Here is a 26856-nt window from a genome sequence, read left to right on the forward strand (position 1 = left end):
CTTTGCCCACTGCCCTGTAGAGCCTTAAAAATCACCCTTGGAAGGCATTTGCTTACTCCTGTTTGTGCTACATTTGCACCTGTGTTTAGAACTAAAAACAGACTGGCACTACCAGCATGTTCTGAAAGGCTAGAATCTCATTTTACACTGTAAGCTGATTCATACCTTCCCAGGAAAGAAATGGCATTTGATTCATTCAGGGACATTACGAGCCAACCCAAGACACTGGGGATGTGGCCCTCTTGTAGCTAAAACCTCCTCCATTTTCCTCTGCCTTTTCCCAAGGAAGTCTTTGGAATTCTCACCAGTCAGAGCCTGGTTTAACTTATGGATATTTTTCATGTGATGAATGTAAAGTCTACTAGGATGCAAATGACTTAAAATCAGTATGCGTGGACTTTACAGTGAATGCCCCAAAGGTTACATAAAACATCCAAGGAAGACGGTTGGCGGCACACGGCAAAGATGGGCCCTGCAGTCCTCTTTCCACTCAATACCAGAACATTACAGAAGATGAAGGAATGAAAATATTTGCTCAATTCTAGTTGGGGGGGGGTGTCTTTCACTTTGCTGTTAAAAGTTCTGATGAGGAAAGGCTGGCCTTAATAACCATGGCTTACCTCTTCCCTATGCTCTTCTCCCCAACGCTGAATAAACCATCTAATGGAAGCTTGTTGGGACTTTGGAATACACTCCAGGAATGTCGAATTAAACTCAATGCCAAAAATCACCTTTTCATCAACGACTTCATGACTAATGCCTGGAAAGAAAACATGGTACAAAAGATTAACCCTGCCTTGAGTTCTTAAACCAATGGGAAAACATAAGTGATTAGGAACAGATGCTAGCATAGCACATGAACTGTTAAAGAAAACAAAAGGCAACTCAGGTTTAGAAGATTGCGCTAAGGTTCCATTTGATGTAAGCCACTTGTACAGACACTATTTATGTCTGTGTCAACCACTTCCTTTCATTTCAGCTGGTGCTAAAATTAAATTCTATATCCTTCCTCGCAGGAATACTTTTGCATTCAGTAAAACTGGGGATGGTAACGAGAGAGAAAAACATGGTTGTGGGTGTGCTGAATCATACCAATAGTCCTTCTAGTCCAGCGGGCTGCTTCATACAGTGGCCAACTAGTAGCCCAAATCTCCCTCTGCTGCTGCCCCCAGCACTGGTATTCAGGGGGTAGCTAACTCTGGTTACATCTACATTAGATTACTGCAATGCGCTCTATGTGGGGCTGCCCTTGAGAAGTGTTTGGAAACTTCAATTGGTGCAGAATGCTGCAGCCAGGATGTTGACTGGAGTGGGTCGTAGGGACCATGTTGATCCAGTCTTAGTCCATCTACACTGGCTCGCAATTTGTTTCTGGGCATAATTCAAGGTGTTGACCTTTAAAGCCCTATATGTTTTGGGACCAACATCCCTGAGAGACCACCTACTCCCTTAAGAAACTTCCTGACCACTACAACCACTATGATCATCTTCTTTTCTTCTTACTTTTAATGTCTGGCATTTCCCACATGCATGGCTTCCATGGGGGAATCTATTCTACTTATGTTTTCCAATTTATTGGACACTGTGTGACATACAGAATCATCTTATATCCAGTATATTCTTCCCGTATAACATATATCCAGGGATAGACAACTTCCCTCTGATTTTCCCCATCCCACCAGCTCTCTGAAATGCTACCTATATCTGTGTTCTTATATAACACAAAGCACTCCAGAGGCATTTGCATACAAACACACCTGTACTCCAAGTAGCTCTTCCTATTCATCAGTATATAGTTTAAATATTTCCCCCTGATATTAGTGATTTACTTAATGGCATTGTATCCTGTTCTTCCTCTAAGCGGCTAAGTGTACCCTATATAAGGTGTACCTATCAAAACAGCTATGTGAAATAAATTGTCAAGAAACTGTAACAGGCCCATGGTCACATGTGAACTTCTAACTAACATGGCTTCATGTGGAATTGAGCCTCAGTCTCCCCCATCTGAGTCCAAGAATTCTGTCAGCCGCACCACAATGGCTCTCAATCTCCATCCTCTAACCAACACATTCAAGTAGTTGTCTGGATTTCTAAACTTCTTTTGGTACCAATTAAGCATTTTCAAGTATCACAAATTTCAATGAAAGGATTAAGGATGTGCTTAAATCTCTCCCATTGAACTAAACAGGACTTTGAAAAGTGCTGTCCTTTTTACTTTATAAACATTTGGAGTTACCATATTTGTTATCTTCTGAACTGCTTGCATAAGGCTAAAACCACTGGGTAAGAAAAGTGTCACTCTTGACTGGCATATAGATTTAATTTGCCTTTTGATAATTAGCTCTTTTCTCATATTCACGAGCGTTATAAAAAATTATTTTTTGCTTTCCTCAGAATTCTCAGAGGCTCCACCCAAACAGGAAGTACAAACTTTTCTCAAACTTTCTCTTTAGGAAAATTTCAATGGCAGCAGTACCTGAAAGCTAACCAAAAGGCTGTGTTTGATGAGGACATAGCAAAATCTGTGATGCTTTCCACATGGAGAGAGGCATGTGTAGTTTCCCCACTGCTGCTATGGCTTCCACATACCAGGTTTCCCCATAGTTTCCCTGTCCCAGTTCTCCAGCAGAGGCCATTCCGCCCTCCCCAACAGGGCTTTTCAGTTTTATTTTAAAGGCAATTGAATATTGTTATAATGATATAATAATATTCAACAATATGTAGAGCTCTAACCCCTTTTGTTGCAGAGATATACCTTTCCCTTTATATCACCGCAACCAAAGATACCAGAGACTTACTTGTTTGGGGGGTGGGGGGAAATGAAAGCTGGGAATTCAGAGAACCTGTTGCCCATATTGTTATAATGTTAATATATTTAGTTGCCAGTTTTTTTAAAAAAAAAAATCCCCCCTAGTAGCTGGGGGAAGGAAATGGCTACTTTGGGGGAAACAGCTGGGCAGAACCAGAAAAATGCAAACTTTCCCACCCACACAACATCCATCTAGGCTTTGATGTAATCATTCCCAAAACTCTGAGGTTAGGGAAAGATCAGGTAAAAGCCAGGGAAACAACTGGAAGAAACTTTGGAATCATCCTTGGAAGCACCATGATGCTCTGGGAAAGCAGGAAAAGAATTGCTTCCCGATTGTACCGAACTCTGGAAAAATAACCTCTATGAAAGTAGTCTATGTGCCAATGACAGGCTAAGAAGATGAAATGGGATGAATTTCCAAAAGAAAGTGCTTCAACCTTTTGGGCTCAGTTGACAGAATTCATTTGGGTTAATATAATGCCATTACGGATCTCAGGGTACCATGGCATAGCTCTTTGAAGTGACACTGGCCAATAGAAAGACTAAAGGGGGATTCAGACCACTGAGATGAGGCCTGGAAAGCAAAATCAAAGAAGAGGGATTTATCTCTGGGAGGAAGGTGACAGGAGGGAATTTGGAATACTGAAGTGAGCTTGCAAGCAGCTCTCCACAAAGGTATTCAAGATACCGACAGAGCTAGTTAGAGATTGGTTCTGAAGTTCATACTCCTTTGGCTCACAGCAGAAACCTTCAGCAACTAGGAATGCCTGACTTCAAAGTGATGTAAAGAATGGAGAACAGTGGCTGAGTTCTTCTCTGGCTTGGAGGGTAAGTGGCTGGTGCAACTACAAGCATACCACCATGCAAGAATAGAACTTAAAAGCACCTTCAAGATGGCCTCCTAATCAACTGCAGCCCAGTATCACATGGTGGTTCATTTTGTGTCAGTACCCGTCAGTTCACACAGCTGCCTGGAACTGGATCAGGCAAAGGCAATGAGTGATAAGGAAGCTGGCTTCCCACACTCACTCTTCCTTAGGGCTTGTCCATGACTCTAAGGGAAAACTACATTCTGCATAAACTTGGTCTTTGTAGCCCATCATGCAAAGACTCCCCATAATTTTAGTGAGGCAGGACTATATGAATACAAGTGAAGAAAAATTGAAAGCAGTTGGTTTTCTGGAATCAAACATTAAACTAAATGGGAGAACTACTGTTCCGACTGCAGTCTTCTCTGTCCCCTCCTCCCCCTTCAAGAAAGAAAGAAAAATTAATCCAAGTTGAACACTTCATTTATATTCTGTTGTCAAGGAAATTTCAGCTTAACCACAAGATTGTCGATAATATATACTGCAAGTCAGTGGTGCCAGTTACCCGGAACAAAAGCCAGACAATTTGGCAAGCTTAGGTCAGAGAGCATGTTGTCTGCGAAAAAGCTCTTGTAAAGAGACAAACCAATGCTTATTGGTAAGATTTAAGATGCCATTACCTTCTACCCACAGAAACAAAAGTTGAACAGATCCTTTTAGAAGACAGCGGTACTTTCACTCACGTTCACCCTCCCGGTCTGTCTCGGTTGTTCCTTGGAGTTATGCATGAGTTTCCCCTCCATTAGAGATGACCTCCTGCCCAGCCCTCACAAATCCTGGGACTTCCCATCCCTCTATTAACCCAATTCTTCCATCTCCCCTGAGCTCAGCCCACTTGAAATCCCCATGCATAAGGCAAAGCGCGGGACAAGGAAGCTTGGGGGAGGGACGTTTCTCTCACAGAAAGAACTACAGCCAATTACAAAGTGTGTCAAGAGGCGGGGATTCAAATGCTTCCTGGGAGTTATTTCTGAGCAGAAGAGAGGCATTTAGAAACGAGGCTTGCCCCCCCCAAAAAAAATCATTTTAAGGAGCTCCGTTTTGTTTTTGTTTTTTAAAATGCTTTTTGACCCAGCACTTGGGTTTCTGGGAGGGGGGGGGACTTCTAAGCACTACAGCTAGTTACAAAGCAGCATTTCAAGGGGCGGGGACTTACAAGATTCTTGTTTTGTGTCTGGAGACTGCTGGTGCACAGCTTCGCGAGAAGAAAGTGTGGGTCCAGTGAGCAATGAACCTCAGGTAAAATTCCCATGCATAAGCGACCAGAGATGTAAATACTTACTGTCTTCAACATCCCAGCACTGAGTGATTGGGTCTCCATATTTGACATCTTGCCTCCTTGCCCGCCTAGAAAAGGAGCATAAAGAGTTGATCAGGCCTTCTGAAGTTACATACCTGACACTTAGATGGCACTTAGACCAAGTTGACACACAGAAGCTCCCTGCTCCTGACAGCAGCATTTATGAATGAAACATTGCTGAGATCAACAAAAACACTCAGAACTTTCCATATGATCTGAAGCCAACACTTTTCAGTGGGAATAGTCCACATCTTTGGTTGGCACTCATTGAGAAATCAAAAGTCATGTTCCCTATAATGGGTAGCATGTATTCCTTAAGCTTTCAGAACTTCAGTAAGTGTTAAATGAAACAGAGAATTTCTTGCAAGGAACACACAGACATTAAATTGGAGTAAGATTTTCACTCTTTGCTTTTAATGCTGTATGAGGTTGGCTCCAGATACACTCCAGGCAGTGGCCTGTAGGCACTGGGATGCAGGTTGCATCTTTATTCCAGGGATTGTGGTGAGGCCCATAGGCCTGGGCTTGGATGCTTGATGGGGGTGGGTGAGTAGGGAATCACAAGTATCTGCTGTCTGGGTAGGGTGTGTGGTTTTGAGGACCCTAGCCTGGAAGGACATAAGAAATCAATTCCTGAACTGACTTTTCATGGTCAGGCAAGGAATGCAGCTTTGTGTACTGGTTAAAGTGTTGGGTAGGGTGTAGGAGACCCTAGTTTGAATCCCCACACTGTCCTGGAAGTGTGGTAAATGATCTTGGGCTAGTCACACACTCTCATCCTAACCTACCTCATAGGGTTATTATGAGGATAAAATGGAGGGGAAGATAATGATGTAAGCCACTTTCCATTCCCATTGGGGAGAAAGGCAGGGTATAAATTAAGTATATAAATAAGGAGGACTGGCAGGGATAAGGGAGGCCAGCCCAGGCACTGAACTGGCCTGGGCGGGCTTGCTCCCAATACTGTATACCTTTGGACACTCAGTTTGATTGATGTCATGTGACTCAGATGCATGCCACCTGGCTGCAATGTCATGTGACTTTCTGTCATTTACTTGCAGGTTTAGTGGATCCTGTGCTCCCACATAGGGTTGAAGGCAGGTCCCCTCCTCCTCTGAAATATTTCTTCTCGCTCATTGAGATCTGAAGCAGTAACGGCCACTTACCTCAAAATGAGAGCCAAAACTGAATTAGCATCCACGGTTGCCACCTCAAGAACCTTGAACCAGTTTACTGCAGTGATCCAGAAAAACTAGAATTTCATTGGCTTCAAGGCAGCCTTAAAGACCTACTTGTCTGTGCAATCTGAGTGTTTTTGGCTGGACTGCCAATTAGAATTGATTTTGATTAGAATCATAGAGTCATAGTTGGAAGGGACCACCAGGGCCATCAGGTCCAACCCCCTGCACAATGCAGGAAATTCACAACTACCTCCCCCACACACACACAGTGCCCAGAAGATGGCCAAGATGACCCCCTCCCAGGAACTGCCCAAGTTCATAGAATCAGCATTGCTGACAGATGGCCATCTAGCCTCTGCTTAAAAACTTCCAGGGAAGGAGAGCTTACCACCTCCCAAGGAAGCCTGTTCCACTGTTAGGAAATTCTTCCTAATGTCTTATGTTGGGTAAGATACTAGACATGTTTATAATATATGGTACTGGTATTACTATGTATTGTAATTGTTCCTCACTTCCATAATGAAAAAAATGGGTATTGCGTTTCCTAATGGTAATGTATATTTTTATGAAACCCATGCCTGTAGACTGCCAGCATCCAAGGGCAGATCACAGCCATGGGTACTCTGGCAAATCTCCTCTTCTGATACCAGCCTTGGGTTCCTCCCATGCGGCTTCTCATCCTGCTCTGGCAGTGCATGTCCAAATGCCACCGCAGTGGGATCATGCCACACACCTGTTCTTAGACAATGAGACAAACTAGGCAGGGATTTTTTTTAATATATATATACCTTTTAGAGGTTGGCACATATCTGGAACAAGAATTTCCATCCCAAGCGCAGTATGGGTCCCTGGCAAGGCAACAGTCGGCACAAGCTTTGCCGTATGTGTGACATCTGTGCAGCGAGAGCTGAACAAACCCGTCTCTGGAACCAATGTACAGTTGTTGCTGGAAATCAAGCATGGCAAATGAATTAAAAGCTTTCTGCAAGCAACTCTGGGTTGGTCTCAATTGCTCCTTAGCAATATTTCATTTTTTAATTAACATTTTCTATCATTGCAAAATGTCTATCCAATATTAAATTTACACAACAAATGCAATTTATGTTGCCAACAGGTCATTAAGGGACTCCATTTGTCTAAATAACCTCAGTTTTTGTCACCCCAAAATGGTCTGACACACTGTCAAGTCCAGGAATGCCCAAAGCCTTCTGCAGCTATTCAGATATCTTTCTAGTGCATCAAAAGGACAGTCAATGAACCAATCACCAGGAATGGCATAACATCTTACTATTGATTTATTTAAATTTGTTCTCTAGTCTGGCCCCAAAATTCAGGGCACATAATATTGAAAACTAGACTAAAAATTTTAAAAATAATCTTAAAAAAAACAACCACATATACATAGTGTCAATTAAATAGCACCACCACCGTATTCTGGTCAAAACAGAAAGATATGCTGAAATTCAGAATTTTTACAAATTTCAGCTGAACAGGATTTGTATAACCACCTGTCCTCCCATACAGTGATGTTAGGCTATCATGTTGGTGGTGACATCCTCCTACAGAGTATAGAGAGCCAGCGTGGTGTAGTGGTTAGGAGCAGTAGTTTGGAGCGGTGGACTCTGATCTGGAGAATCGGGTTTGATTCCCCACTCCTCCACATGAGCGGCGGAGGCTAATCCGGTGAACTGGATTTGTTTCCCCACTCCTACACACGAAGCCAGCTGGGTGACCTTGGGCGAGTCACAGCTCTTTTAGAGCTCTCTCAGCCCCACCGACCTCACAGGGCGTCTGTTGGGGGGAAGGGAAGGTGATTGTAAGGCCGTTTTGAGTCTCCCTTAAGTGGTAGAGAAAGTCGGCATATAAAAACCAACTCTCTTCTTCTTTGCATGTAAAAACAGATTTCCTAGCTCCTAGCTCCATTGCACCTGCAGCCCCCTCCCCAATGGAGTGTATTCAAAGGCCACAGCTGTGGTTTTCGACTTTGTCTTGGGGGGGGGTTGTTAGTGGGGCAGATGGCGTCGCATTGGCATTGCAGATGCTGACAGATGCCCATGAAGCAGATGGAGCTCCTCTTCCAAATGATGGTGGCCCTTCTGCATGGACAGACCTTGGGGTACCAGGCTCTCTGCCACAGAACTGAGGGACCTCAGCTCACAGTGCTAACAATGCCTGGGCTCCTGCAGGGTACAGGGTGTTGCAACATTGTAGAATCATAAAGTTGGGGCCACACAGGCCATCTAATCCAACCTCCTGCTCCATGCAGGATCAGCCTAGAGCATCCCTGACAAGTGCTTGTCTAGCTGCTGCTTAAAGACTGCCAGAGAGGGGGAGCTCACCCCATTCCTAAGCAGCCAATTCCACTGCTGAGCTACTCTTACTGTAAACAATTTTTCCCAATGTCCAGACCTTTCCATCCATAATTTATACCCATTTTTGCGAGTCCTATCCTCTGCTGCCAACAGGAACAGCTCCCTGCCCTCCTTATGCATGCAGACGTAGCAGCGGTATAGCGGCCTGGGCAGGAAGGGACGGGAAGGCTCAGATCAAGGGTGGGCAGACATGTCCAGAAGATTGAGGGCACATTGGGAATGGCCTCGATGGGTGCTGGGTAAGAAAGTAGAGTCCCTGTGCAGAGATTTGTGTGTGTGGGGGGGGTGATGAAGAGGAAAGAACAGCCAGGAAAGGCTCCCAGTCGCCTTAAGCACTGAAAGGCTGTATTTCGCCAACAGGAAGCTAAGCTGGACAATTTCAGGGAGTCTAGCAATATGGAGGCCTGGAGGGGCCAAACAGTTCCCAGGAACCTAAGCCCCATTTGTGTATGCTAATGAAGAGCCAGAGGGAGATAAAGCCGAGGAGATTGGCCTTTGTAGGGGGCTGTTTGCAAAAGAGATCAGGGTTGTGCCCATTGCACGTCAGGCTACCTGCTGGCCACGTTGGATGAAATGGCACCCTGACGATAAACACCCTCCAAATGGGTGGGCTGCCAGTTTTCAGCCACCTCCTTTTCATCCCGGGGCCCAGTGCCCTCAGAGCTAGGAGAACCCACCGACAGTGAGGTGCGTTTTTGGGGGAATGCTCCATGGAGGGAACAGCCATCTGTAAAGATATGCAGTTCTTTCCAGAACTCGCTGGCTTCTGCAGATGTCCTTAGGCAACAGAAACAATTGCTTGCCCACTTATACTTACTATCTGACAACTCCTCGTCTTTCTAGAGCCTTCTGTTTAGCTAGACTGAATGCTAACCCTTCTACGGTTATGCAGGGCAGGATTTTGAATATACCATACCCATACAGGACCTGTCCTTGCTCTTCTGGCTGTATTGATTCATTAGCTCATGCCCTCTTGGAATGCCACTTCTATGAGGAACTTAGATCACATTATATCCCTCCCCTTTTAATATATAAATCTAATGCCTCTTTGTCTGACATAATGCCTTTTTTATGAAGTGACAGGGATCCCAAGGCTACATTGTCAGTGGCAAGATTTATTTCAGTCCTTACATCCCTCAAACATTAGATTTATGCTGCTCAAGATCAATGGATCAAGGAGCTTCTAAGGGATAAAGGACAGAAACAATTGCCCAAGGCATTGAAGCAGAATATTTGCTCTTCACTGATCTTGGGAATTTCTAGCTCTGAGTTCACTGTCGCCCCTTCATCTTTTCAGGGGAACAAAAAAAATGTTTTAGAACATTATTTACCCCTCAGCCATTTTTTCCCCCTCCAAATGGAATTTAGATAGCATTTAGAATTACAGGGAGATATTGAGACAGGGAAGTAGACAGAACAGAAGCAGACAGGAGAGATATACCATGATATTACCATCTGTATACAAATTCATGTTACACATCAACAAAAATTAAATCATACCACAAACAATTATTAAATGCTGACCATACAAGGTCAGGCCAGCATCCTCCAGGCATCCATTGCAAAGCTAGCAAACTGCAGATGCTAAAACTATTACAGAACCCTAATTGCAAATTACCTGCTTTGGAGACATCTCCATCGTCAAGATAGGTGATGGATGCTGAAAAGTGAACAGATAAGCAACAGTGAAGATGCATACTCAATACTGCGCAAATCCTACCAATGAGTGAAGCTTCTCTCTCCAGTGTGGGACAGGAAGGATCACTTGTCCTACATATGGCTACATAAAGTGAACTGTCGTCACTTTTCCCTTTTCATTTTTTTTTCCTGTAGGGAAACAAAAACAGACTAGAGGCAAAATGTCGAATGGGGAGGAACATCTGCTGAGTTAATAGCCCTGCTTGGTCTTAAATCTGATGCAGTGCCTTGCCCTGTGCTGTGATATTGCAAGAATGCAGCAAATTGGTACATGTTCAAAAATTCCTGATTATTTGGCAGCCCATAGAGGACTCTTGGTATTTTCAAAATAATAGTTGCAATTGGTGTCCATGACAGCACAGAGAAGACATTGGGAGCCTTTAAATCAAGGAGTGATCTCTCCCTATAGTTGAGATATCAAAAGCACCTGGGGAGATTTACTTGGGGCACACCTTTTTCACAGAGTGCATTTCACCTGATTTCAAAGCTATTTGAACACTGTGGGAGTTTGCAATGGTCCATTTGAACACTGGGGGATTACAATGGTCAAGACTTTCTAGGGATTATGACCCACCTACATAGCAAATGCATCAAGAAAAAATTCTTTGCTGTTTAATATCTAGATAAAGCTGCTAAGAGAGGTCATCAGGAGGTTTGGGCTGTGGCGTAACCAATATGTGGATGATACCCAGCTCTACCATTCTTTCCCACCTAATTCAAAGGATTGCTATTGATGTTCTGAACCAGTGATTCGAGTCAGTAATGAGCTGGATGAGGGTGAAGAAGCTGAAACTTAATCCTGACAGCACAGAGGTTCTCTGGGTTAGTAGAAAGGAAGGCCAGGGACCCAAATCCATCACACTTCAGTTGTCTTAAATTGTGACCAGCTAATGTTTTAACCCTGACGGAAGTTGGTTTCAGGTAGCCGGCTCAAGGCTGACTCCGCCTTCCATCCTTCCAAGGTCGGTAAAATGAGTACCCAGCTTGCTGGGGGTAAAGGGAAGATGACTGGGGAAGGCACTGGCAAACCACCCCATAAACAAATTCTGCCTAGTAAATGTCGGGATGTGATGTCACCCCATGGGTCAGGAATGACCTGGTGCTTTCACAGGGGACCTTTATCTTTAATGTTTTAACAGCCCAGAATAACCTGATCTCGTCAGATCTCGGAAGCTAAGCAGGGTTGGCAGTGGCTACTATTTGGATGGGAGACCACCAAGGAATACCAGGGTTGTAATGCGGAGGCAGGCAATAGCAAACCACCTCTGAACATCTCTTGCCTTGAAACCCCCACTAGGAGTCACCTTAAGACATCTGTTTCTTGACGCAAAAAAAAAAAAGTTTTTAAAATCCCGCTCTGACTTTTGAGCTTTACCTTAAATATCTGCAGCTCTTCCAGTATTACTTCCTCTAAGTCCCACTTCTCCTTGGTTATACTCAGAACCTTCAGGACTGTTCCAGTATCTGAAAGAAAGGGGCATAGCTGAAAACAAAAGGCTGTGTTTCAGCCCAAGGACAATACTTCTTTTATACCATGGAAACCCAAGTCTTACTTGGGAATAACATATGCACAAAACTAGGTTCCATGTGCCACATGGTGCTTCCACTGAAAAGAACAGACAAGCATTGAATTCCCCCATCTTTCTTTGCATGGTTCAGGCAGACTTACTCAGGAGATGAGACATCATCATTCTCTGTAATTATATGCTCCTTTCCAATTTTATCACTTGTTGCTAATAGTGTAGGGGCATATGTCACAATAACCTAGTCAGTGGGATTTTGATTGAAGGGAATGGATACTCCAGTGGATACATTGCTAAATGCTAATATCATGTGCTATCGTGCACTACTAGGTGTTTCATCTGAATTCGGGGTGTATTGCCTGTGTGATGTCATCAATCCAAGACGGCTGCCCCTACGGACATTAATTTGCTGATGGACCTGTTAGCTCATCAAGTGTGTTGCTTGCCCAATGTACAGATCCAGGATGTGACAGGAAAGATGCTGATAATATTTAGGATATTATCCCTTCCTACTTATGCATATGGAAAGGAATGACATTACTGGGCACTTCTATGACCCTATCACAACAGACTATGAGGTTCTAGGAAGAATGATGAAGGCTTTGGAGCTCCTGGACGCTCTAGTCAATGATTCTTGTAAAAGGACTGCAGGCACAGAAATGTCCTTCATGTGAATGGCTGGCTGTGCAAGTGATGCAATTGAGAGAGGGTTGGTATTTGGGGCCATAGCCTCAGAGTCTGTAACCAAAGGCTTAATCAAAGGCAGGAGACGGGCTGAACCTCTTGAGGACTGGGAACGATGTGTTGGCAGAATCCTAGCAAGCCTGGCCAAGAGTGCTTTCATCTGACTCTTGTGGGAAATGGAGATGTGAGGACAAAGGTCAGTACTAAAGAGAGGAGCTTGGATGTTATAGGAGGAACTGGGGGAGCTGTCTGGTGCCTTTAAAGAAGTAATAAACAGTTATCAGGAAACCCGTGGCATTTCATGTCTACAAACTAATGCTCAGAATATGGGAAAGAGTCAAGATGAGCTTGAACTCTGAGCAGAGAAAGGTAAATGTTACTTAATAGATTGGACAGAGACTTAGTGGGATGATTCCCATGACTGGAATGTAGCCAGCAAAGGATATGTAACATATTCTAGAAGAACAGATGCCATCAACAAGGAAGGGAGTAACATTACATGTCAAAAATTCATATACCCGCACAGAAATTCAGGAAAGTGAACATGGTCACCCCATGGGGAGCATCTGGGCAAAATTAATGGTGTCAGTAATAGAAACAATACAGTCTTTTGCAGACCACCAAACCAAGGAGAGGGTGTGGATGATCTCACAGGCTTTCACAGGAGGACAGATTTTAGCTGAACATTAGAAGAAATTTCTTATTGGGGAGAGCAGTGTGACAATGGAATCAGTTACCTCAGAGCTTCTGCTCTGTCAGGAATGGATTTTAGTGCACTGGGCAGGGGGTTGGATTTGACAGCCTACAAGGCCCCTTCCAACTCTATGATGCTTTCAGAGTGGAAAAATCCCGAGGGAAGTAATTCTTATTCAGGAATCTGTGGAACTTCAACCCTGGAAATACTATACAACATGCATATTCAAACCAACTGCACTCAGGGTCAAACTAAGTCTAACTATCTGGTCCTGGACTAGTTGCAGATTCTTTGAAACAGATTATTCTCTTCTCGGGCTTCTTTTTTTCCCTCTGTTAAAATGGGGGAAATAAATTACGACCTTAACACGCAGGATATTACAGAGCTGAGCTTCAAGACAGAAGCAGACAAACTCAAAGCTTCATCTGTGCCAAGCCTCACAGGAGAACGAGCTCTGGAATAGCTGAAGAAATAATGCTGAGAATACCTTTTCCGGCTCACGGACAAGCAGGCTCTGCTCCACATGCACACCATAATGCACTCCGTGACCTGTAACTACTACACAAACAATGGCACCCTGCACTAGGCTGTCCTGGGCTATTTCCCATGGGCCCCTGTCCTCAATGGCTGCTTTCCAAGGTGGCAGCGATTTCAACAACAACAAATAAACACACACCTTAAGACAAGGCTAGAAAAGAGTGACGGCGTGATTTTAGTTTCTTCCAAGAAGTTGGAAATGGCACAGAACTTACTCCTTTGACAGAACTGCCTGTTGGAACCATAACCAATTGTGTTACTTGCCACTGCCTTGAACTAAAATTGGAAAGGCTGGGTATACGTTTCAAAGAAATTAAAGTTTTTTTTAAAGAAAACAACAACATTACCACCCCCATTAAACATTAAGTACTACGCTTGAAGAAACAGGAATAAGGGCCCAATGGAAATGTATGTCTTGGGAGCCTCAAGAACTCCGAGACAAAGCCCAGCAACCTGACTGCTGCGCACCACATTGGCCTACACTTCCAACTGCCACAGACTAGTCTTCTAGTCCAACTTTCCACAGGGTAGGTTTTAAATTAATAAAATTATCCCTCATCATGATCCCCTTAAGCAGCGTGGTGTAGGGGTTAAGCGTGGTGCTTTGGAGCAGTAGACTCTAATCTGGAGAGCCAGGTTTGATTCCCCACTCCTCTACATGAGCGGCAGACATAATCTGGTGAACTGGGTTGGTTTCCCCACTCCTACCCATGAAGCCAGCTGGGTGACCTTGGGCTAGTCACAACTCTCTTAGAGTTCTCTCAGCCCCACCTACCTCACAGGGTGTCTGTTGTGGGGAGGGGGAGGGAAGGTGATTGTAAGATGGTTTGATTCTTCCTTAAGTGGTAGAGAAAGTCGGCATATAAAAACCAACTCTTCTTCATACTTCTCAACAAGCCAGATGCTACTGTCAGTATGTCTCCCGCTGCTGAAATTCGGGACTGCCCCCTACTGGCTGCATTTTGATTTGTGGCCTGTACAACTCAGCTTCCATGTAGAGAAACACTGATTAGTACAGCCGCTTCATATACAGACAAGGACTAGGGCTCTTGGTGGCCCCATAGATCTATGGACGTTTCCTACAAGATGGCAGAAAAGTCCACAGAAACATGCAATGTGTTACATGCACCTTTGCTCTTAAGCATACCTGTGCCCAGGAACATGACATCATACTGGCCATCCTCAGCCATGACACGATCCACCACAATTTGAGTCAGCCTGTGGTTGACGTTGATTTGAGTAAACACGGGTGCTCCAGTCACTGGGTAGACTGATTTGTACATCACTGGATGCCGCCGTATGAAGCTAATGACGTCATCCGGAAAATCTCTGGTTGATTTGATCAACGGGTCATATGTTTTACTCGGGCACTGAATAGTGGAGAGGTGAGAGAAGAGCAACATTAGTTCTTGATCAACTGAAGACCAGATTCTAAGTAACTACCACCTGATTACCTGTAATAATAATAAAAAAACACTACTAGGCAACCAGGTAAAAAATACTTTAACCAAATGAGGAAGATTGGATAAACAGACTAGGAAAACAACAACGTGGGCTAGAAACAGGCACTGTCTAAGGGCTCAAATACATGATATTGCCTGACATGTGTCAGGTCACAGGCATGGTAAAGAACTTGCAGTCAGACACACCTTAAGGGGACACGCCTTAAATAGTGCTTGTTTGCTTGACACTACAAGGGGGGAGGAGGAACTTCTGGTTTCCCCCTGCTCCACTTTCACTAGTGGAAATGGAGGTGGACTATTTGCCCCTTTCTATGGTTCCACGTACCCTTCCTAGGGCATGAGGAGCAAGAGAAATGAGGCAAAAAAAGCCATCCTCTGCTGTTTCTGCGGGCAAAAGTGGGAGGGAAACCAGATTCTCCTTCCCACCCCCTTGCAGCATCATCAAGTGGACAAGCACTGTTTAAAGTGAGTGCCCTGATGTACCTATGACTGAGAGCCCAGTGCTGAGTACCTGTGACCAAACATGTGTTGGGAGTATCATGCATTTGAGCTCTTACTTGCAAGACTGCACTTATATATCGACATACAATTGTCTTACTGTTGTTTTTTTTAACATGACATTTACTCTCTATTTGAAAAACCTTCACTGAAGGTCAACAGCAGGCTTATACCTAGGTCCCTTGTGATGATGGGGCACCACTGTTCTCATAGCCCCTTTTACCACGTTTCCTCAGTTGCACACATTCCTCCTTACAGATGCACCGTCCTGCAGTCAAAATTAGCACCTATCCTTTGAGATGAAAGATTTGAGAAAAGAAGTCCCAGGAGTTCTTAGGGGCAGACCCCCCCCCCCCCCCGTCGGCCACCCTGGGAATGACAAGGATTCTCTAGCACTTAAGCACTTATTCTGGCATTACGAGTGAAAAGCATTTAATGGTGCAATCCTATGCAAGCTTAGGAAGAAACAAGTCCCACTTTATTCAGTGTGTCTTAATCCTGTGAAAATACGCACACGATTGCTTGGTAAGATCAGGATAAGTGCACTGTCCAGCTGCTCCGAATTTAGTGAAAGCGTGGCAGCTGCTTTTCAACAGTTAATAAATACTGCCCCCATGTGGCTATTACAGTAAATTCCACTTTAATAGATGAAGCTCCACACAGACAGGGCCATTTGTCTTATACAGGTTCTCGATTGTCGATAAATTTGTCAACAGTAGAAGAAATCCTAGAGAAGACACTGCCAATATGTACAAAATAATATAATATGCAGGGGAACTTAAAATCTAGGTGGCACAGGGAAGATTGTCCATTTCAGTTCATTGTTTTGGCCACAGACTGTAACAACACAACATCACAACACATGATATTAAGATGAGAATAAAATGGTTTTAGTTCTCTATTTGAGTCGTGAAGCTTGTTAGATGACCAAGTGACATTTATGTCACATCTGGCCCTTGTAACAAATGAGTTTGACACCCCTGGATTAAACCAACATAAGACAGCCATCCCATTTGCATGGCCAGTGAAAGAACTCTTGATGGCAAAACTTGCTGTTTTCAAGTTTCTCCCTCACACCCATAACATTTAGTACAACTTTTCCTATGGCCTGATGTTCTACTCCCCACCCCCATGGGAGTAGCCACTATTGATGTTGCAGAGAGAAGGTAGGAACCACCAGCCTGACATTTTTGAGGATACACTTGTGCATCTTTGTAACCTGAGTTCCCCCCCCCCCCGGCCCTTTCCTTTGCAATAGTTTAAGAGGGGTAGGAAGCTTACAGGCCTTCGAAGAGGCTTTGCTGTCCATGACCCTCCAGGATTCTATTGACTTGCTTTGGGCCACTGCGTATTTTTTCTCTGCTATGAAGAGAGGTGACAGTTTAGTGAAGTACAATTTGTGCAAGGGTCACTGACTGACCAGAAACTGCCATGCTTTTATCAGTAGCTTGATTGGCAAAAATCAGCAAGCAAAGCTTTTCACTGCATGGAGTGCTCCCGTGCTTACATTTGCCGATCAAGCTGCTGTTATAGCAGCATACATTATTTGCATCTGAAGTAATAGGATCTTCCACCCAAAATTAATTTTTTTCATTAATAATCTGTCTTTCTCCCCAATGAATACTTATACAAGTTCACATCGTTCTACTATAGGGTTGCCAACCTCCAGGTACTAGCTAGAGATCTCCTGCTATTATGACTGATCTTCAGCTGATAGAGATCAATTCACCTGGAAAAAAATGGCCACTTAGGCAACTGGACTCTGTGGCATTGAAGTCCCTCTCCTCTTCAAACCCCTCTCTCCTCATGCTCTGCCCCAAATACCTCCCGCCGGTGGCAAAGAGGGACCTGGCAACCCTATTCTACCCCATTTTCTCCTGAAACCAACCCTGTGAGGAAGGTCAGGATGAGCGTATGTGGCTGGCCCAAGGTCACCCAGCAAACTTCCACAGAAAAGGCAAATTTAAACCTGAGCCTCCCAGATCTTAGTCTGACACTCAAACTACTACACAACACTTACTGCCTTGCCATATAAGGCTGGCCCCTGACCATGTGGCATATTGGAGCAGTAGATATTTGAGCTAGGAAGAACAACGCTCCTGTGCTATAAACTGGATGACTTCAAATGAAGCCAGGAAGGGATAATTTACAAGATGAACGTCAACAAGTCATTATGCTCAGCACTCTGCAGCCTTAGAAGGGGGAGGAAGTGCAAGGCGAAGGCCTGGCATTCAGGTTCTCCCTAATTCTTCAACATCCCATTAAGAACACACAATATGCAGACCACAACTGTGTGTACTCCAGCCAACAGATGACTTGCATCCCTTTCTGCAATCATTATCCTTCGGCATGGACCACAGCGCTGAAACCACTTATCTGTGGTCCCAGAGGATCTAAATGGTTCCAGAATTTTAGCATTCATCTGCTTATACTAAGTAGATAATTCCCATATTTCCTGCCAGGTAGAGCTATAACATAATTGGTGAAAGAAGAACATACCATAGCGAACAAATAGACACTGTATAATTTCTTTAAGATGCTTTTTTTGGTTCGGTTTTTGAGTTTGCAAATTCCCTGTATGACACTAACCTCGTAGAACAGAAACACACACATTCTTCCAATACCAAGTATGCCATTTGGCAGCCGTTTTCAAACTTGAATTTAGCCAGAGAGTCAGAGTTTTGGATAAACTACAGCACTTAAGATCTGGCACGCACCAGAAACATGATGTGTGCTACTCAGCCAGGACCTGGGACAAATCTTCCCCATTGTTTTGGGTCCATTTCTAATAACCAGATGATGGCAAGAGATGCCGAAAGACACTTAGGTAATTCCATGACTTGGGGCCACTTCTCTAAGTGCTGGCATGTTTTCAACACATGAAGGATCAGCATCCTGTGCCTGACAGGTATATGGGCAGGAGATACATTCTATCAGCTGCTGCTGTTATTTGTCTGCTTAGGCTTACAGCTTGCTCAGTTAAGGCGGAGGGTAGGTAACAGGTTCATTTTCGAAACAGCAAAAACAAAAACGAGCAGAGTCCAGGCTCATTAGATGCAGGCTGTATGAGGTGGTGGGGCTGGAAGAGATTGTGCCTTCCTGTTGTGCCTGCCAGGCAGCTCTTCCCCATCTCTAGTCCAAATGGAGGTCCAAAGCTGAGAGCAGCACTAGCCCAGGAGACGAATATGTGAATGCCAATGTACACTGATCCCAACTGGCTGGCTAGTTGCTGGGAAATCAACTGGGGGTGGGGGTTCAGCCCTGCATGCTGGACTGCTCTCTACAAACATTATACCCATTGGCCTAGAGAGACAGGAGAGGTGCATCCAGATGTTATACTCCTGCTGCTTCATCATGTATATGCCTCAACCACCAAGAATGTCATCTTAAGGAGGGGTTGTGGCTCAGTGGTAGAGCATCTGCTTGGCATGCAGAAGGTCCCATGTTCAATCCCCGGCATCTCCACTTAAAGGGACTAGGCATGTAGGTAATGTAAAAGACCTCTGCCTGAGACCCTGGAGAGCCACTGCCTGTCTGAGTAGACAGTACTGACTTTGATGGACCAAGGGACTGGTTCAGTATAAGGCAGCTTCATGTGTTCATCCAAAGTGACTTGTACTGACTACAACAGATCTCAGGCAGAACCCGGTTGAACATCCAAATCTTAAGTACACTTTCTTGGAAGCCAGTCCCATGAAAACAAATAGAATGCCTATCAATAGACACCATATTACTGCAAACAGGCTGAGGGGCTTAAGGAGCATAAATTGTTTGTGGGTTCCTCAACTCCCAATGGTTCTTTTCAATGATTTTCACTGAGAAGATCTGCAAAACCCAATGGAAAGCTATTCCATTTTATCCTGCTGGGCCGTGATTCATATGTTCAGCTGAAGGTGGTTCAGACATTGTGTAGTGAGCCTCCCTCTCCCCGCTCAAAATAAGGGGGGGGGGTGCGTGGACTGACTCTCCATGAAATTTGAGGGATTTGTTCATACTGAAGACTACCTGCAAAGTGGACAGGAGAGGCTTGGTCCTTCCCTCCATCCTACCACAGATGCACTACCTACCTCAAGATGAATAGAAAGGCAAATCAAGAGGCCCCGGTGCCTGGAGTTTGCTCCTGCTTCAGGATGGCACCAAGAGAGTTCTGCAACTATTGTTTCACAATAAAAAATATTGGTGAAAAAAGTTCCCTCTTGGATTCAGAGACCATGCAGTATTAAGGCAGATCTCTCTCAACAGCTTTCAGACCAAACCCCAGGAAAGCATAACGATTGGAAATTACCAGGCTGTTATGGTTGGCAAAGCCCAAGTTTCCACTGTCCATCACTTGAAAGTTTCACAGACCAGAAGGGAAGGAAATGTGTGGTTTTGCGAGTCTTGGCCGAGGGAGCTCTGCCCACTTGGTAAGCACCAGCTGTCAAAAGCATTTCCCTTCACCCAGAATGACAGAGCAAAAGTCTGAGCTTCTTGACTGAGTGGCTACTGTCACATAGTTGGGCTGAGGGAGACAAAGCGGCAATCATGCAGCCCCCATCTTTCCTCTCTGAGCAAACTCTCGGGTTTACGGCTTGGGGTATGTCACCCCAATGGATGTGAGACTGGAAATTTCCTCCCTTCCTCACGGGCTTTAGAGAACACCATCAAGTGCCAAAGACTGACCTCAGAGAAGTACAGGGAGGTGACTCTATTGGCGAGACATGCCTAAAACTGTGGAGATTGATTGATTATGGATCATGGAAAGACTGGGTCAGCTGTAGAAACAAGGGTGGGGGTGGCAGTGACATAGCCTTTGGCAGCCACTGGCTGAGGTGTCTGAAAGTCTCAGGAAAGCAGGGCAGGTGGAACATTGTCTGGCTGAGCAGCTGAGGTGCAAGAGAGGGGCACAGAGTTAGAAAACACCAGAAAGGAGGGCTGGAAGAGGAGTGCTTCTGCAGAAGACTGGAGACTGAAATGGGGAGGGAGAAAAACTGGGAGGGAGAGAGAGAACGGACAGAGAGATCCACCTCAGCGGGAGCTGCAGAGCCTAATCCTTGAAAAGCATCCATCGGAACTTTGGCATCAGCTCCTGGCCACCGTGTCTTCTCTGAATATGTTACCTCTCCCATGTTTTCCCCCCTTTGCACTTCCACTCCTGAAAGCATTCACATATTTACACATATTAAATAAAGGCAAAACTCCAACAAGCCCCTATACGTGGGCACGGTGTGGCTTCTTTTTCTTTCCCCTCCCACTAGAGCTGGCCAGCTGATATTTGCAAACAGTGTAATGAGCCCAGAGAAAGGAAAAGGCCATGCCTGAAGGGTGGGAAGGCTTAGTTTCTGAGACTGATGAGGCTGAGGTAGGCTGGGCCATCGAGGTCAGGGGAGAAAAGGGATGCTCTCCCCAAGTGGCTCTGAATCAACTTCCGATGATGCTACATTTGCTTCCAACCGAAACAGTCTCTAAACACCACGGATAAACATTTGGTTGTTTAAAATATGAGATCTCAGGCTAGTCTGTTCAGCCATGCCCAGTGATGGGTCCTAAAGAAAGCTTTTCTCAGACTGTTTTTCTCAATATGAATATTTCTTTCCTAAATAAAGGTAGATGAGATCACAAAATGGTAAACTGCACGGAGGCTTCCTCTCCAATTCATGTTATCTGTTTTAAAAGGCACAAATGCTTCTAATTGAAGCTAACCTTTTCTATCAGAAGGTTAATGTAGGTTATTTTGGATGCAGCATATGTGAAATTTTCGAGAATCAGTAGGTGCAATGAAGAAATCTCAAGGAATGTCTCAACTTACAAAGACACATAAACTGACCGCCCCCCAGCAATTTATGGCGAATTTTACTGTTATGGCACCAAATGCAGGCTGTCCAAAACCACTGAACCAAAGCAAGCAAAATCAGTGTTGTTCAAACTGTTAAAAAAACTACAACATGAGGCTATTAGAAATTCTTAGTGAATATAGTACATAATATTATATTAAACATGACAGTAATATATAGAAACTAAAGTATTAATTCAGTATTTTATATGCAATTGCACAGAACCCAACCCTCTGGGAGCAATGCGGTAGGAATGGACTCTTGAGGAGTAACTAAGAAATAACACACTGGATATATTGTGACTTTTGGATCAAGTAACTGAAGAAGCTGGAAGCGCAAATGGAGCCTAATCATTATCCAGAAAGCCCGTTTTCTTGATCTACTTCGAGCCGTGGGTCCCTGGAGATTTTTGAATTACTATACTCATCTGACCCACTTGGCATTTGGCACCTAAGGAGGAAGAAATATTACTTGGTTCTTTAAAGATAGACTTATTTACTTCCGTGTTGAACACTCATTGACTTACCTGTTGAACTCTAGGGGTTGGCCTTCACCTCCATTGGAGGGTTGGGTTCTGTGCACAAGAGGCACGCTTTGTGCATCTCTTTAATTGTGTAACACCCAATGGGTTAAATATGATCAATGACTTTACACCCTTTCTGTAACAATACAATGCACCTGGGATCAAAATAAGATATTTAACTGAGTTTGCTAGTAACATAATGACTGTGAACAAGAAAGAATCTCTGTCACGTCCAAACCTCACAAGTTACTGTGCTAAATTGCTGAATGTCAACAATTAAGTGAGTATGAGACTTTTTTGACTACTATAAATATAATGTAAATATAAGGTGTAGTTTAATTAAGAGATAAGTATAATGTTGTGCTAACTGTAATATTGGCATTAAATTAATAGCTATAGCTCTGAGGTAAATACCCAGTAGCTGAAGGCTTCTGTGAACAATTGGGGTGGCTGAAGAAGGATCGAAACAGGCATTTTGACCGGTATCCTGTACCACTACCAAACGGATAACAGCCTAACTTTACTTCAAAAGAAAATCAACATAAAATTAACAAGAACATTATTTTCTGCCATTTTGCAGCTGTATAAAAAAAATTTTGGGATGAGATGTTATGTACATGGTGAAGCATATAACCATGATACTTCTATGTTAACATTATGCAAACAATAACGTGTCTACAATATATGTCTCATACTGAATAATTATCATTATAAATATATTAATCACTATATGTTTTGTCAGTGGTTTACATTTTTATAATAAGCCTACATCTGTAACTTTGGTTACAACTATAACTGCACAGTTGAGATTACTTGTTAGAAAACTTCCAGGTACTAGCTGGAGATCTCCTGCTATTACAACTGATCTCTAGCCGACAGAGATCAGTTCACCTGATGAAAATGGCCGCTTTGGCAATTGGTCTCTATAGCATTGAAGTCCCTTCCCTCCCCAAACCCCACCCTCCTCAGGCTCCACCCCAATAACCTCCCGCTGGTGGCGAAGAGAGACCTGGCAACCTTACCCCCCACCCATCCCCCTATGCATAGGAAAACAGCATGTTGGTGAAAAGCTGCAGGGGCCAAGTATAATCCTTCTGGACCTAATTTAAATTCATTTCTGAAATAGTATCAATATTCTACACCATGGCAATGGGCTTGCAGCCTGGGCTGGGCCCTCCTCAGCAGGGCATCCACATCCTTCCCCATCTACCAACACTTGGCCAACTAAGCCAAACGGTTCTCCTTACCCTGCCAGACTGCAGCAGAGAGAATTTCTTCCTGAAGGCAATAGTTCATGTATGCAACCCCACAGACACACACACATACACACCTGCATCCTGAAGTGATCTAATCCAGGAAAGGATTTACCACTCAATTCTGCCGAAAACGCTAACCTTGTCCAGTGATATTGCATCATTTCTTGGCATCGGTGGATGCCTGCATGTGGGGGGCGGGGGGAACAGGGCGTAGGCCACAGAAAGCTTCGGAGGAATGCAAGGAAGCTGAACTTGCAGTAACTCTGCTGATTTGCAGACACGGGAGTACTGTTTATGCACACATGGAGAACAGTCAGGAAGCAAGCTGAGCCAGAATTGATTTTTTTGTTTTGTTCTACTCAAAGAGAAATAATTTTGTAAAAGAGACTTGGACTCTCCTGGCTGATGTCTGATCCTGAATACAGCCAAACTGTTAGTTCGGGGGGGCATCTGGAATGGGTGAGAACTTGGCTTTGTGGTTGCTCTGCACCCTCTGCTATGTTTGCCTAAAAGGTGCCGTATCATTTTCCTTTCTGAAGGAAAAGGCTGTGGACAATCAGAAAAACCTTACGAAAAAACTTTTTAGGAATTACTCCCCTCCCAACAGTTAACATTAAATGGTTAGATTTGATTAGGTTGAGGTCTCTAAATAACTAGAAAGCACAAAATGTAGGATGAGCCATGGCATTTTTTTTAAATAAAAACCCTGCTGTTTAATCAGCAATGATTCATACTGAAGAAAAACAATAGAAAATCGTTAATTGGGGTGACCAGGAGGTCTGCTTGTTTTGTTGAATAGTAAAATATTTTTCTCAGGCCAATTATTCTAAGGAGATCAAAGAAAAGCCTAATTGAATAAATAAAGCCTAAATGAATGAATAAATATGTCATAACCTACTAAGAGATCAAAATAAGTGACTCTTGGGGAACATGCATGTTGTATGCAAATGTTTCATGTCTTATAACCTTCACAGAGCCAGATGGCACCCAGGGCCAAGAGAGATCCTTTCTCTGCGGGTCACAGCCACTAAAATAGAATGGGCATTTATTCCACCTGCCGGATAAAGAAAGGTGTGTGGTAGAGAGACTGTGCCGAATTATTCCACCAAAAGGGGACAAAAGCGAGTGAGCAGCTGAATTAGAAGCCCTGTGCAGATGTTAACAAAGCATCTGAATGTAGGAAAGGGTGCCTCGCTGGAAAGGGGTCTCGGTGGCATCAGAGGGGCCAGCCACCTCCTGCTGCAAACTGCAGAACCTTCCTCCCGCCCTGTCCCAGGGCTCAGCCTGCTTGCACTGAAAGGAGCGAGGGCAGGCTCCACTGATCTGTAAGCTGCATCTATCTTGTCTTACACAGTAGTGTGTTCCCCGCCCATCCCAGATCTCTTTCGTATCACCAGAGGGCAGTCAAGTGATGCTCAGGGAGTGCGTTGTGAAGATGACTGGCACCACACGGTCGATTGAAGGGCTATGGAGGCAGGTGCTGCTTTCTGCCGCAAAGTGCCAAAGGAAACAGTTTGTCAACTTTCCAAGGTCAAATTGGTCCCCTCCTCTCCCAGCACACACGCGAAATGGCCCAGTTGACTTATGAGATGATAAACGCTGAGCAGAACATAAAACTTCACACTTTTGCGCAAAAGGGTGTTTAAATGCCTGAAGGAAGTAACCTGCATCTCTAGCAATCCACAGGAAAGAAAAATACACTTCACGGTGCGCCTGTTTGTTGTTCTGAATTTGCTGCTAGATTCTCAGGAACTTTAAAAAAGGAGGGATTTTCCACCCTGGGTAGTCCCATTAGCCACTGATGCCAATTCTGAATTCTATTCTCTTGCACACCCTACAAGCATGAACCTGCAACAGGTGGATTCTGGGTTTCTTTGACTTGGTCAGGAATGCAAACTGTCTTAAGGGAGTCCAGGGGTGCTCCATACCAAGAACGCCCAATGGCTTGGAGAGCAAGAAACCAAAATACACAGTGGCAACGTCTGGGGGATGCTACCTGCAGCTGGATTCAGATGGTCAACAGATCCCACACCACCATCCACAGGGGCATGTTAGACTGTGAGCTTGTGATCTGGCAGGAAAACTTAATGATGCTGATGGTACCTTCACATGAGACCCAGAGGAGGTAGCAAGTAGCACTTTGTGCAACTGTGGCCATTAAAAAGTGGGCCTGCAGGGATCCTCACTGAGCAGCGAGACCACTACTAGCCTGGCAGGTAGTCACACAGATGCAATTCTGCCAGCAACAGGCAGGCAGGCAGTCAGACTGCCTGATTCTTGCCACATCTCAAGGGCTGATTCTTACCTATAAGGCCCTGAACTGCTTGGGGCTGGGTACCTGAAGGACTGCCTCCACCTGTACCCTTCAGCCCACTGGTTCTCAAGCCCTGCTCTGTGGGGACCACCTGAGGTTGCCCGGTCCCACTTTGCCATTGGCGGGAGGTTTTTGGGGAGGAGCCTGAGGAGGGATGGGTTTGGGGGAGGGAGGGACTTCAATGCCATAGTGTCCAATTGCCAAAGCGGCCATTTTCTCCAGGTAGGGCTGCCAGGTCTCTCTTTGCCACCGGTGGGAAGTTTTTGGGGCGGAGAATGAGGAGGGTGGAGTTTGGGAAGGGGAAGGACTTCAGTGCCATAGAGTCCAATTGCCAAAGTGGCCATTTTCTCCAGGGGAACTGATCTCTATTGGCTGAAGATCAGTTGTAATAGCAGTAGCTCTCCAGCTAGTACCTGGAGGTTGGTAACCCTATCTCCAGGTGAACTGACCTCTATCGGCTGGAGATCAGTTGTAATAGAAGGAGATCTCCAGCTAGTACCTGGAGGTCAGCAACCCTAGGCCCACCTCCCCTGCCTTCCCCCTGGAGGCTCCCTTGGTGCCTACTTTATTCTCTGTTAGTTGCCAGGCCAAGACATTTCTTTTTACTCAGGCTTTTCAAAGAAGTGTTCCTCACCTCCGTTAGTGCTTTTATGCTCCTGTGCTGAGCCTAAGGGCTGCTGTTGTACGTTGTTTTGATGCCCTGGCTGGCATATTATTGATAATTTCATGCTATTTTCTGTTATTCTATTGTATCATTTACTTTGTGAGCCACCCTGAACAAGTATACATGTTTTAAATAAACAAAATAAAGCTCAACTTGGGCGGGGATCATTGGCAAGAGAGCTTCACTTTCTGCTGAATCTTCAATGTTGGAAAAATGTCAATCTCCAACCTCTTTGTGTGTCAAGGGCCACCAAATTATGGAGGCCATATGAATTAATAACCTTCAAGTCCTATCATTGACAGCCTTGTTCCAGTCTTGCAAACTGAGGGCTGTGGTGTCATTGATTGAGTCATCTGATAGCCCACCTAACCCAGCTCAAAAGTGAAATGGTTTCTTAAGACTACTGGCTTCCTGTTTGCAAGATAGATGTAGGTCTTCTTCATCCCCTTTTCTTTTCCTCTGCTTCTCCTCCCACCCCAACAAAGGCTTATTTTCCTCACTTGCCACTTAGGCCAATAGCTTCTACAAGAAGGAAAAACACAGATTTCCCTTCACTCTCCAGCACCTCCCTCTTTCTCCCTCTACCCCCTCCCCCATAATTCACATTTTTCTTATTGTATTGTAAAAAATAATAATTCAACCACTATTTACTTAT

General features: G+C 44.5%; 1 protein-coding gene across 1 annotated transcript in view; it reads right to left on the reverse strand.

The window, feature by feature from the left end:
• The window catches only part of SEMA3D (semaphorin 3D), a 111044-nt gene that overhangs the window by 14031 nt on the left and 70157 nt on the right, over positions 1–26856 (reverse strand). The window contains exons 11-16 of the mRNA XM_056846855.1: positions 14818–15040; positions 11608–11696; positions 10153–10194; positions 6951–7108; positions 4964–5028; positions 621–760 (exon numbers count right to left, since the gene is read on the reverse strand). Of these exons, the coding sequence (XP_056702833.1) occupies positions 621–760; positions 4964–5028; positions 6951–7108; positions 10153–10194; positions 11608–11696; positions 14818–15040 (717 nt within the window). The remainder of the gene's footprint in view (positions 1–620; positions 761–4963; positions 5029–6950; positions 7109–10152; positions 10195–11607; positions 11697–14817; positions 15041–26856) is intronic.

The sequence above is a fragment of the Euleptes europaea genome, chromosome 3, assembly GCF_029931775.1.
Source record: "Euleptes europaea isolate rEulEur1 chromosome 3, rEulEur1.hap1, whole genome shotgun sequence".
In the NCBI taxonomy this organism is placed as follows: Eukaryota; Metazoa; Chordata; class Lepidosauria; order Squamata; family Sphaerodactylidae; genus Euleptes; species Euleptes europaea.